The 12,656-nt window shown below is 33.3% G+C and overlaps 3 protein-coding genes and 1 non-coding gene across 4 annotated transcripts; 1 reads left to right on the forward strand and 3 right to left on the reverse strand.

The window, feature by feature from the left end:
* The first annotated feature begins 2,086 nt into the window (after nt 1-2,086).
* Nucleotides 2,087-3,964, forward strand: LOC104751429 (B-box zinc finger protein 21). The gene is made up of 3 exons (XM_087493128.1): nt 2,087-2,631; nt 2,712-3,137; nt 3,370-3,964. Exons 1-3 carry the CDS (start codon nt 2,440-2,442, stop codon nt 3,763-3,765), a joined length of 1,014 nt encoding a protein of 337 aa, XP_087349254.1. The 5' UTR covers nt 2,087-2,439; the 3' UTR covers nt 3,766-3,964.
* Nucleotides 3,965-5,166: 1,202 nt separating this feature from the next.
* LOC104751430 (uncharacterized) lies at nt 5,167-6,023 on the reverse strand. Its single transcript, XM_010473368.2, has one exon. It carries the CDS (start codon nt 5,937-5,939, stop codon nt 5,427-5,429), a length of 513 nt encoding a protein of 170 aa, XP_010471670.1. The 5' UTR covers nt 5,940-6,023; the 3' UTR covers nt 5,167-5,426.
* A 2,298-nt stretch (nt 6,024-8,321) lies between these two features.
* On the reverse strand, nt 8,322-10,497 carry LOC104753861 (uncharacterized). Its single transcript, XM_019237574.2, has 4 exons — nt 10,388-10,497; nt 9,729-9,910; nt 9,161-9,253; nt 8,322-9,075 (listed from the first exon to the last, which is right to left on the reverse strand). The coding sequence occupies exons 2-4, from the start codon at nt 9,869-9,871 to the stop codon at nt 8,550-8,552; spliced, it is 762 nt and encodes a 253-aa protein (XP_019093119.1). The 5' UTR covers nt 9,872-9,910; nt 10,388-10,497; the 3' UTR covers nt 8,322-8,549.
* Nucleotides 10,498-10,560: 63 nt separating this feature from the next.
* On the reverse strand, nt 10,561-10,633 carry TRNAE-CUC (transfer RNA glutamic acid (anticodon CUC)). The gene has a single exon. It is a non-coding gene; the product is annotated as a tRNA-Glu (tRNA).
* Between the last annotated feature and the right edge of the window lie 2,023 nt (nt 10,634-12,656).

The following is a 12,656-nucleotide window of genomic DNA, read 5'->3' on the forward strand; positions in this document are numbered from 1 at the left end:
TCAAGAATATTATTCATATTTTTTATGTTTAATTTTATAATTTGAACGAATGTATTTTTGTAATGCATATGTTAAATCATAAGATAATACGAAATATATTATAATTTATAGGAATGAATCTTCACTAATTTGATGGTAATGTCTATATATCTTTATATATGTTTTTATTTTATAACTTTCACTTATTTAAAATTGATTATGAAATGAGTTAATATTAGTACTTATGAGATAACAACATAACAAATATATCTTAAATATGTTGATTCAGTTTTATTGCGAATTATATTTTATTAATTTTTATTTGTATTTTCAATTGTTACTAAGATATAGACTTGATATGATTTATTAATTGTGTTTGAAATAAAATATATAGTTCTATGCATTAAGATGAAATGTATAATTAAACTTAAAATATGGTTTATTACGATGTTATAGACATTTAAATGGTACTCCATGTCCTGTAAGTTTTTTTGGATAAAAACACAAACATTAATAAAAAATAAATATTCTGTCATTTACAAAATTTCAACCAATAAGAAAATATACGGAAAACGATATATTTCTCCAATAGAATATCATATCAAGCCAGATAGAGCTCAATCTATTATCACGTGCTATATATCTCCGAGAAAATATTTCTCAGTTTATATCTCTCAGACTCCATAGTTCAGATCTATATCTCCTTTGAAACATAGTTTTCACCTAATTATCCACAAACATCGGTTTTGCTCGGTTCACTATTTACTGAAACAACTAAATAAAATAATAAAACAAATATAACATAATTTAAACCGAATTAAATTAATTATTGATTAAAGATTGAGCTCTATCTAGCTTGATGTTATACTTTTTGTGGGAAATAGATCGTTTTCCCAAAAAATATTAATAAAAATTGTTATATTAATAAAAATGTACATAGAAATTTGAGAATATTATAAAATAATGCAAAAAACCTTCAAACACTTATATAATAGAACTGAGAGAGTATTAAAATGAAATATGAGAAATTCATATTCAATATTAAAATATTACAAGATAAAATCTAAAAACATGTCTATTACTACTTAATTATTCTTAATAATTTTTTAAATTTTTTATTTGCGTTATTACGCGGGCCTTATCTAATTTTATACAAAGTTTAATGTTTTTTTTTTCACCTTAGAATTTTCTAAGTTGTCAAAAAAGGAAAAATCATTAAGACATATTTTTCCTTTGTTTAATTATTTATCTTAAGGAAAGACCCCACAAGTCAACTTGGTTTGATATCCGCGCTTCACACACCATGCCAAGTTCTTCAATTGCTTTTTTCCACTTTAATCTTCTATAAAAGATAATTCAATAATCTTGTGAACATATAACAAGATGATATATGCAACTATATAAAATCTAGCTGGAATGTTCATACCTATGTTTAAAATTAATCCTCTGAGTTTGTGAATTAAAGCTTCAACTTTGACATAGATGGTATTTGAATAGATCAATCGGCTAAAAAACAAGGTTGTCTAACATATCTGATCCAAAATTGACGATGCATCTTAATAAACGTGTTAAAAAAGAATTATACTCCCTTCGTTTCAAAATATAAGATGTTTGAGAGAAGTTTTTTGTTTTATAATATAAGATGTTTTTAAGTTTCTATGCAACTTTTAGATTAATTTAGTATTTTATATTATGCAGTATTATTTTTGATTAGTTGAACTTGTTAAAAATAAAGACTTTTTAATCTGCGTACTTTAATCAAAATATTATATATTTTAAAAGGGAGAGAATATAAAAGAACAAAATGAGATTTTAAATGTATTGTCACTTAAGTCTTATATATACGTCTTTTACGATAAATAATATTCAGTATAAGAGACCTAAAAGCAACATTGTGTTAGATCTTGGTTTTTTTTTTATGTCAAGAAATGTTGTCTAGTTAGAAAACTACATTTCGTTTTGAAAGAAAAAAAAACAAAAGAGATACAAATTAAAGTTCTAATATAATGTTAATATAATACACTTCTACTAGTTTATTTCAATTTTTCAATACATAATATATTCATTTATACTAGAATAAATATAGTTAATCTACTATATTTATCATGGGCATTACCTTCTTATGAAGGAAAGAAAGATAATTTAAACAAAGTTATAGTTATATTATTTGTTTTTGAAGGTCACTTCATGGACATTTTCATATAAAACAAGAAATAGTTTTTTCTATCCTACAAAAAAGAGAGAGAGAAATAGATATATGATTGAGAAAACAATAGAAAGAAAGAAAAGAAAAGAACGTGATGAGATTACATAAGCACCCTCATAAGTCATAACCATTTTACTCACATATTCTCTCTATCTTTCCTTATTACACAAACTCCATAAAATCTCACATCTTCTCTCCTATCCTTTTCAACTACTTCTCTCTCTCTCTCTCTCTCTTAATCAAATCGACGATAGATGAAGATCAGGTGCGACGTCTGCGACAAAGAAGAAGCGTCGGTGTTTTGCACCGCCGACGAAGCGTCTCTCTGCGGTGGCTGTGACCACAGAGTCCACCACGCTAACAAACTCGCCTCAAAACATCTCCGTTTCTCTCTCCTTTATCCTTCTTCCTCAAACAACACATCTCCTCTCTGCGACATCTGTCAGGTCTTTTTCTAACTCCGGACATGGGTTTTGTCTCTAAATTTTCCATTGATCTGAGTTTTTTTTTTTTTTTGATATTGTAGGATAAAAAAGCTCTGTTATTTTGTCAACAAGATAGAGCTATTCTATGCAAAGATTGTGATTCATCGATCCACGCCGCGAACGAACACACGAAGAAACACGATAGGTTTCTTCTTACAGGGGTTAAGCTCTCCGCTACATCTTCTGTTTACAAACCCACTTCATCAGAATCTTCTACTTCTTCAAACAGCCAAGATTGCTCTGTTCCTGGATCATCAATCTCTAATCCTCCTCCTCTCAAGAAACCTCTCTCACCTCCTCCTCAGACCAACAACAACAACAACAACTCCAAGATCCAACCTGGCGATGCCACGATCAATCAGTGGGGTTCCACTAGCACTATCTCAGAGTATTTGATCGATACTTTACCTGGTTGGCACGTTGAGGACTTTCTTGATTCCTCTCTTCCTCCTTTTGGGTTCTCCAAGGTTTGTCTCTGATCAATAAAGAATTAAAGATCCTTAGGAGATTGAAACTTATGTTTACGTGATATAACATCACATCAGTTCAGATCTAATTGAGACATAAAGATAAGTAACAAGAACTTTATAGATGTAGAGAGATGTGTGTTTGCCTAATTTGGGTATATGTATAAAGTTGTGAAAATAGAGTTTGTCAATTCTTTTCTGGTGGGTTATATCTTTTTTTGTGTGATTGCAGAGTGGTGATGATGATGGAGTGTTACCATATGTGGAAGCAGAAGATGACAGCACCAAGAAAAACAACAACAATACAGTGTCACTTCCATCTAAGAGTTTAGGGATTTGGGTCCCTCAGATTCCACAAACTCTTCCTTCTTCATACCCAAATGATCACTACTTTTCTCAAGACAACAACAATATACAGTTTGGGATGTACAACAAAGGAACATCACCAGAAGTACAGTCTTATGCTCCAATACAAAACATGAAACAACAAGGACAGAACAACAAGAGGTGGTATGATGATGGTGGCTTCACTGTCCCACAGATCACTCCTACTCCTACTACTACTACTACTACTTTTGCTCATCCTTCTCCTCTTTCTTCTAATAAAAAATCTAGATCGTTCTGGTAATTTGCTATCTCCCTACATGGGCTGTTTTTTGGTTTGTTTGTTTGTTTGTTTGTTTGTTGCTCCTTGATTTCTCTCAACTTCGATCTTGATAGAATTAGCCTCTCTTTTTTTGTTTGTTATGTCTTTTGTAAATTTGAGTGTGATAAAGATTATGCTGTTTTAAACATTGTAATAATCATATATATTCTCTTTTCGTTTATGCAAATGTTCTTACTTATCCTCCTCTAGAGCAAATTTTCATGTACAAAAAGGAAGCCCATGACTTGTTTTTGTTGATATTCCAAAAATTGTAGCTTTAGTTATTTTCAATTTTCATCTACATTATTCTCAAGGCATAAAAAAAGTAAAGTCAAATGTAAAGTAAGCACTAAATTCGATGAATGAGATCTAGTGGAGTATTTTTAGTATGTGACGACAGTCTTTTTCATCTTCTGCCTCTTCAGTCCCCATATCCCATATGGGGAAAGGATGGTTCTTGGATTTGGTTGGAATTATTTAATGTGGAAAATAAAGGTAAGAAAATAGCATATGTAATGGAGACAAATTCGCAATAACGTGCACATCACCATCGGCATATTTTTGTTTCCGAGTGAATATGCCTCCTCCAGAGCTCTGATGACTAACCAAGTGACTAAGGAAGGACACATCATCTTGGCAGCCGAAACAATAGTACCGACACGTCGTCTACTCGTTTTAATTAGCAAACTGTAATTATTGGTTTATAACAAATAAAAATATACTGTAGTTACCAAGAAAGATGAAAAAAAGAGGTGAAAGAAAAAACTAAAGGGACGTCACCTTCGCTTTGTCAAATGGGCCTAACTAATAATATAGGCCGATGTTGGATTTCAAAAATGTCAACCATCCGCTTTACATATATATATGGTTGATAACTTGATATTTGATGTATTTTTAGTGCTTCTCATTGTTGTGCGGCAAAGGCACTATCGTGAAAACTTTTGATTATATATACCGGCAGCCAGAAATTATGCTTAAAAAAGAGGAATGATTAAAGTTGAGTCATGAATGCTCCCGACAAAGATTTCGTTCTAACTTTTTCGAAGGCTCTTTTCTACGGTCTCATATTTGGATATGTTCTCGAAATCCTTTCCACTTTCATATTGCAACCCAATGATTAGGATAAATCAAGAAGATTTCAAGAAACAAGGAAAACATATATACTCACTAGTCAAAAGATAATCAAAAAGATAATCAAGAGATTGTACATTGGTAATTGTCGTACTCAATACTAGAGGTTAATTGATTACAATGTTTTAAAAAGTTTTAAACTATAGTTACTGCTAACAATTACAAGTTAATGTACTCAAGACTGCGCTCGTACTTTTTTCAAAAGATGTTCATCATAGAAAGCACCAAAGACAAAAATCTTTTACACTCGAAATTAAATGGCAAAAGAAAAATCTCATATGGGAATTCCTTTATGAACTTTTAGTTCATTATAGAACCCAAAAAAAACCCAACACTAGATGAACCAGGATCCTAATATAATGGCTATCCTTTTGTCATCACTCGAGAAGCCCCAAAATATTTGTAAGAAAGAAAACCTTATGAAACAAACCAAACAAACCAAAATACCCAAACCAGGAAAAAAAAAGAGAGAATGTATGATGATGGAATTGACGAAAAGATATATTATCTCTCTAGCGACGGCAATGAGGTTTGCAGAGAAAGAGACAATCGTAAAAACAAAAGCCTCCACAATGCAGAGGACATGCCAATATCTTTCCTCTACATTTTCCTCTTCCTTTGCACTCTGCATATTCTCTTTTCACAAACTCTCCTCTTCCTTCTCTTCCTTTTCCTCTTCCTCCGCCGCCACAGCCCCATTTGTACCATCCTCCTCCGCCTCCTCCTCCTCCCCATCCCCATCCTCTGCCGCCACCACCACCCCCTCCTCCACCGCCTCCGCCTCCTCCTCCCCCTCCTCCTCCGCCGCCTCCACCCCATCCCCATCTATAGCTTCCGCTTCCTCCATTGTAACTTCTTTTCTTGTCCTTGATAACTACTTCGGTGGTTGTGCTGTTTGTATCATTATTGTTGTTGTTTTTTAGCGTGTCTTGATCAGTGGAACGGACATGCCCACTCACTAGTAGGTTAGTTTGCAAGATCACTACGATGAGGTAGATAACCACCAATGAAGAAGTTGTCTTCATTTTTCTTGATTCTTCACAAAGTTTGTAACTAGACTTGTTTTTGTTTGATTTGATACGATAGCTTCGTTTTGGCCCTCTATTTATAGTGCTTTTGTTTTGGTTTTCTGTCCCTTTACATAAATTGAAAAGTCTTATATTGACAGATAGGTTTGGTCCTTTCTAACCAGAAAAAAACGTTAGGTTTGGTCCTACCAAGAATAAATAGTGTTTGTGTCTTAAAAATCAAGAAGAGAAGACGATCATAATTATGTTTTTTTTGTTGGTCAACTTATCATGTGCCTTTTCTTTATCAAACAAAAAAAGACGTTATTATGTGTTATTGGTTATTAGTTTTATGATTTTAAGGGATTTGCAAATCCAAACAAAAATAATATATTATTTAATCGTTAATTTTAAAATATTTATCAAAATTATGTGCTATTGGTTATATGATTTACAAATATTTGTTAAAATTCCATGTTATTCATTTAATGATTTGTTTTTGGATTTTTAAATCCATATTATATTTTAAATAGATTTGAAAGGTTTTGAAAATGTAGAATAGAAGAATTCTAATCCAAAGATAAAGCATGTTATTTCAAAATATATATGTTTTGATTTCTATTATTTACAATTTTATATGGTAAGTGTCTTTTACAAACGCATATTGAGTATTGACTTCTAGTATATTAGCATGGTTCTGTAAAACACCAAAAGGTTTCTAATAAAAACGAGATATATCACATTTCTAATTTATTTATTTTTTTCTTAATTTATATAATTAAGATTGTATTTGTAAGTTGTCATATGAATAGGTTACTTATCTCTGTATAGTTTAACCAATGTTATAATATTGTTGGTAAGAATATTAGTGGTTAATAAAAAATATTAGATGAGATATAAGGTAAGAAACCAAAAAAAAAAAAAAAGAGATCCCTTAGGTAACACTACTAGTGGGGTGGTACCGTGGTAGTAGGCTAGTCCACCACCAATCAACACCGTAAGTCTTCTCCTTCAATGTACATCTTTTCTTTATCTTATAATTACAAAAGAAAACTTGCGCAATGATGTCACTAACAATTTCGTTGTATAAGAGCATATAAAATACAACGAATGGAAAGAGTGTAAAACAATTCATTCCAATTATAAACTAGTGTACTCATGGCCTCTCTACATCTTTAACTCGTATAAACATACAACAAACCTCGCATGCCAGAAAAAAAAAAAAAAAAAAAACTCGCATGCCATTTTTCTTTTAAAAATTAACATTTTTGCAAGTTGGTATTTATAGAGTATTTGGTACGGTTGTTTATGTGTTCCTTTTACGTTAGCCAATTTCATCTACTTGTAGATAGATGACGAGGACCATCTATCTACAGTAAAATCTCTATAAATTAATACTCTATAAATTAATAAACACTATAAATTAATAAATTTTACTGGTTCCAAGTCGGGTCAGTGTAAAAATTAACAATATTCGATAAGATAATAAGATAATAATTTTTTTCAAAATCTCCTTATAAAATATGGTCCCAATAATATCATAAATTAATAATTATGTAAATTTATATATATATATACTGATATAATAGTGTATGTTTCTCCTAAAGCTCAATTCTATAGAACAATTGTAATGTTGTATTTTCAACCTATAATGATATTTCTAAAATATTTTATAACATGTCATACAAATAATTAAATTTAAAGTTTTAATTTTTAGATATGCATCATTTACAATTTGATAATTTGACAGATTATTAAAATAGGAGAATTGATATTATTATTCATAGATTTGAATTTATGTCTCTCATGTGTATAAGTCAATTTGTCTATAATATTTGTAATTTATTGTAAATAGTGCTTTTTAAATATTACAAGTTCAATTCCTAAACCATAAAATTTATAACATTCGAAAGTTTAATCTTATTTTGCTATAGTTGTTCCAATTCATAATTTTTTAAAAAATAAACAATTAAAAATATATCTATAAATTAATAATTATTAATTTACACTATAAAATAATAATTATTAATTTATAGATAAATTAATATCACTATAAATTAATAAAATGTCTTAGTCCCAACATTATTAATTCATAGAGGTTTTAGTGTATCTAGTCTTCTCTCCCACTAGCACGTCCATTGTTTAATAGTATCATTTTTTAATCTTTTTCGAATTTTGTGTAATCTACAAGTCTATTACTAAAAGTCTGTTTCGAGATCGCCTAGGAGTTTGACTGAATTAATCGCTTACAAAACAAAAGACATATACTTCCATGCACAGTAGCTTAAATGTAAAGCTACAACACATCTTAACTTATTCAAGATTGGGAGGAAACAAAACATTTAAGTTTGATTTCTAGTAAATTTTGGATTTTTGACAAAAAAAAACAAAAAAAGTAAATTTTGGATTCTGAAACTTCAGAACTCTGCATCACACTAATCTATTCAATAATTCATACACAACACAAACAATGTCTCAATTTCCCCAAAAAAACAAACGAAAACCAGTCTTGATTCACTCCAATAGACAAAAACCATGAGAAAACAACATTGTAGCGCCACAACCAGAAGGTAAAAAAGGCTAGAAGGTAAAGAAGAATGGAACTTCAACTGGTAGATTTTTAGAACCTCAGAACCGGCGGAATCCACGGTCAGCGACTCGAGCAGACGGGCACTCGTACGCCATGTGTCCCCGGCCACCACAATTGCGACATGTTATCATTGAGCCAACACCGTCTCTGTCTCTGCCCATTCTGCTCAAACCATCTCTTTGCATACCATTGCCTCGAACCCTGCTTCCTCTGTCAGAGTAACTGCTGTCCCCTTTCGGGCATTGTCTAGCAACATGGCCAGAGATGCTGCAGATGTTGCAAACCGGTTCGTTCCGACAGTCACGAGCTATGTGACCTGAAGTCCTGCAGTTCTTGCACGCCTTGTCGTTTGTGCAGTCAGCAGCGAGATGCCCCGGTTTGAAGCAGTTGTTGCAGAGCCTCAAGTCTCCTGGACGAGAATCCGGGTTAGTGCAGTCTCTCACTCGATGTCCAGCTTTGCCACACGAGTGGCAGATTCCTTCGTTTGAACAGTTTGAGGCTACATGGCCCGGTTCTCTACAGTTCCAACACCGTGATTCTGCTGTGCATTCTGCTGCAATGTGCCTGCAGAGAGAGTTCAAGGAACCATAATGGGAATGCGTATAAACAGAAAAAATTCAGTAATTAAAATTTGGGAAGACATATATACCCTGGAAGGCCACAGTTGTTACAGACGGAAACATTAGAACAGTCTCTTGCAAAGTGACCAGGACGCTTGCAGTTGTTGCAGAGATTCCCTTGGCTGAACAAATGATTCCAACAAGATCAAGAAATTGTGACAATCATGTCACCGCATTGAATCGAATATAATTCCACCCAAAAGTATGTATGCAAGCAAACAGTTGAACTAAAACCAATCTAACACTGACTATCAATTCAATCAAAGAAACACTTGGAGATAAACATTGAAAGAAAAGCCTTCACTTAACCCTGGTTCCGCCCTAATCACACACCATCTTGGTAAAGAGTAGAAGAGAGAATAAAGCTTGAGATTAGAGAAGTTGTTCAGCAAGTCAACTGAATTAGCAATTCTAAAAGCATAGGATTGTGGTTGAAATTGCCAGCTCTGCTTAACCTCTATGTCGATAGTTAGTATGAGAAAGTTAATAGAGAAGAGAAGTATAACAGTTACTATGGTTTTGGGGTCGAGAGTGAAAAGAGAAGCAACTGTTGCTAGTGAAGAAAGGGCCAAGACATGAAAGACAAAAAAAAAGGACCTGAAAGCACGACGTGGCTCCCTTCTAGAAGGAGCATCACGGTAAGAAATTCGCTCAGGTCTCATTCTCCTGTCTCTAGGACTCCGACTACGAAACCGATCACGACTCCGACTTCGACTCCTGCTTCTGCTCATTGAACTCATTCCCTTCCACCAAACCACAACAACTTTTACATCAAACACCTGCCAACAACAACATTCAACCACACACCAACATTACCCTCCTTCACACTCTCCTCAACAATACATCAAGTTCTTCAACACAACTCTCCCAACGAATTTATCAAGAAACCCACAAAACAGATCTGATCTGAGAGCATCCAGAACTCCGCAACACCAATTTCTTTGCATCATCGTCCCAACCCTCTTTCCACAGCCTCATAAACTCAAAAGGGTATCACAAAAATCAAAGCTTTTTCGAATTCTATAAACCGGATTCAACATTATCACACCGTCCTGTACAACCTAAACAGATCTCACAAAAATCGAATTCTTAACCTAACAACAATACTCAACCACAGATTATGAACCACCACAAAACTATAACTACTTGAAATCAAATCTCACGAAATCTCCATAGCAATAAACAAAAATTAAAGGGTAAAACTGAAAAAAAATTCCTAAACATGATTTAAGATTAGGAGGATGGAGACGACGAACCTGAGCTAGAAAACTTGGCCGAGAAATAATCCTGCCCGGCGAGTAATTAAGACATCAATATATATATATATATATATTTATTCCCTTTCCTTTATATGGCTGGGCTTTTCTGTGGGCCGAGTTATAACTTTACGTGGGCTTTTATACCTATTAAAATGAAAACAAAAAAATAACTCCGTTGCCGGGACTCGAACCCGGGTCTCTCGGGTGAGAGCCGAGTATCCTGACAAGCTAGACTACAACGGATTTGTGCTTAGATTCATCTATCTATTTATAAAACTCATAGTTTAACAACTGTTTAGTTCACAAAAACTCTCAGCTGAAGGGGTGGGCAAAAAAACCGAAAACCGAAAAACCGAGCCGAAGTAATAAGTTTGGTTTGGTTATGGTTAAGTCTAAAATTCCGTTTGGTTTTTATTTTAGTTAAGCATTTGGTTTAGGTTTGGTATGGTTAAAAACCGTAAAACCGTAAAACCGAATGGTTTTTTTGGTTTTTTTTAAAAATAGGATAAATTAGATATAATTAGTTTCTCCAACTTATAATTTTATATTATATAACAATATCAATATTTTTTTTTTCTTTATTGGACTTATAGTTATTGATCTCTTAGTAATCTATAGAATTACAAAACTCTAATCCTAGGTCTCTACTCCCTAACCTATATATATATATATATATATTCATAATTACTTGTGGCCATCGTCTTTGTTCCCCTACGTAGTTCGTGCATCTCCCTCCTCTACAAGTTCTGCAACTCAAATTACCAAAGGTTTTTTTTTGTTCTCTCTGTTTTTTTATGTTATTAATAAACTTTTCAACTGATCATCAATTATAAAAAAAAAATCGTAGAAGGCAGATTCAAGTCAAGATCCTAATCCCACTGAAAAAAGGAAAGCAACCGATAATGATGATCCTTCACCAGCGGTAAAAAAACAAAGTGGTCACCGTTCAGATGTTTGGAGCTGCTTTACAAAGGCCCCCCCCCGATGGTTGTAAGTGTAACTTTTGTAGTGTTATGTTTAAGTAGAAAGCTTCTAGTGGGACTAGTACAATGCGTAGCCACTGCAATATTTGTAAGGCATACAAAAATTTTCTTCAAGCTGAAAATCAAAAACACTTAGCTGAAAATGAATCAGGTGGTTTAGCTGCTGTGAAATATTGTCCAATTGCTTGTAGGAGTGCAGTAGCGAAAATGATTGTGTTGGATGAGCTGCCATTTAATTTTGTTGAAAAGGTTGGGTTTAGGAACTTTTGCAATGCAGCTATACCTCAGTTTAATATTCCTTCTCGAAGATCAATAATTAGAGATATTGTCGAGCTGTACTACCAAAAAAAAGCTATGTTAATGAGCTTTTTCAGTGAGTATAAGCAGAGAGTTTGTCTAGCTACAAATATATGGCAGCTCCAACTACTAGTGTCAGCTATATGGTGGTTACTGCTCATTTCATTGATGTGAATTGGTTTTTGCATAGAAAGGTCATCAGTTTTAAGCCTATCTCGAATCATAGAGGAGAGACAATTGGGAATCAATTAGTGAGTTGTTTGGATGAGTGGGGTATTCAGAAAATATTTACAGTCACAGTTGATAACGCTTCTGCAAATGATTCTGGTATTAAGCATTTAAAGGAAAACGTTAACTTTTCAGGAGATGAATCATTAGTACTCGGAGGAGACTTTATGCATGTAAGGTGTGCTGCTCATATATTGAATTTGATTGTGAGAGATGGGTTGACTAGAATAAATAAGAGTGTCGTAGCAATCAGGAATGCAGTGAAGTATGTGAGATCTTCTGATAAACGATTTCAGTCATTTCATATGCGTTTGGGCTTAGACAAGAAAGTTAGTAGAGGTAGTTTGCCTCTGGATTGTACAACAAGGTGGAACTCTACATATCTAATGTTGGATAGCGCTCTCAAGTATCGATCTACCTTTGATAAGCTGGGATTTGAAGATCGACCTTATGATGCTTATTTCCAAGAAGAAGATAATGGAGTGAAAACACAAGGACCGCCGACATCTGTAGATTGGGATGATGTTACTCGATTGGTAGGTTTCTTGGAGGGTTTCTACCAATCAACTTTGGTATTTTCTGCCTATTCAAAGGTGACGTCTAATACATGTTATGATGAGATCTGCACTATTGAGGCAAACTTAACGACTATGGAAAACAGTGAAGATGGACATGTGAGGACCATGGTAGCTCCTATGAAAGAGAAGTTTGATAAGTATTGGGATGGTCTTGAGAAGATAAACAAAATGTTGATTATT

The sequence above is a fragment of the Camelina sativa genome, chromosome 16, assembly GCF_030686135.1.
Source record: "Camelina sativa cultivar CO46 ecotype springtype chromosome 16, ASM3068613v1".
Lineage (NCBI taxonomy): Eukaryota > Viridiplantae > Streptophyta > Magnoliopsida > Brassicales > Brassicaceae > Camelina > Camelina sativa.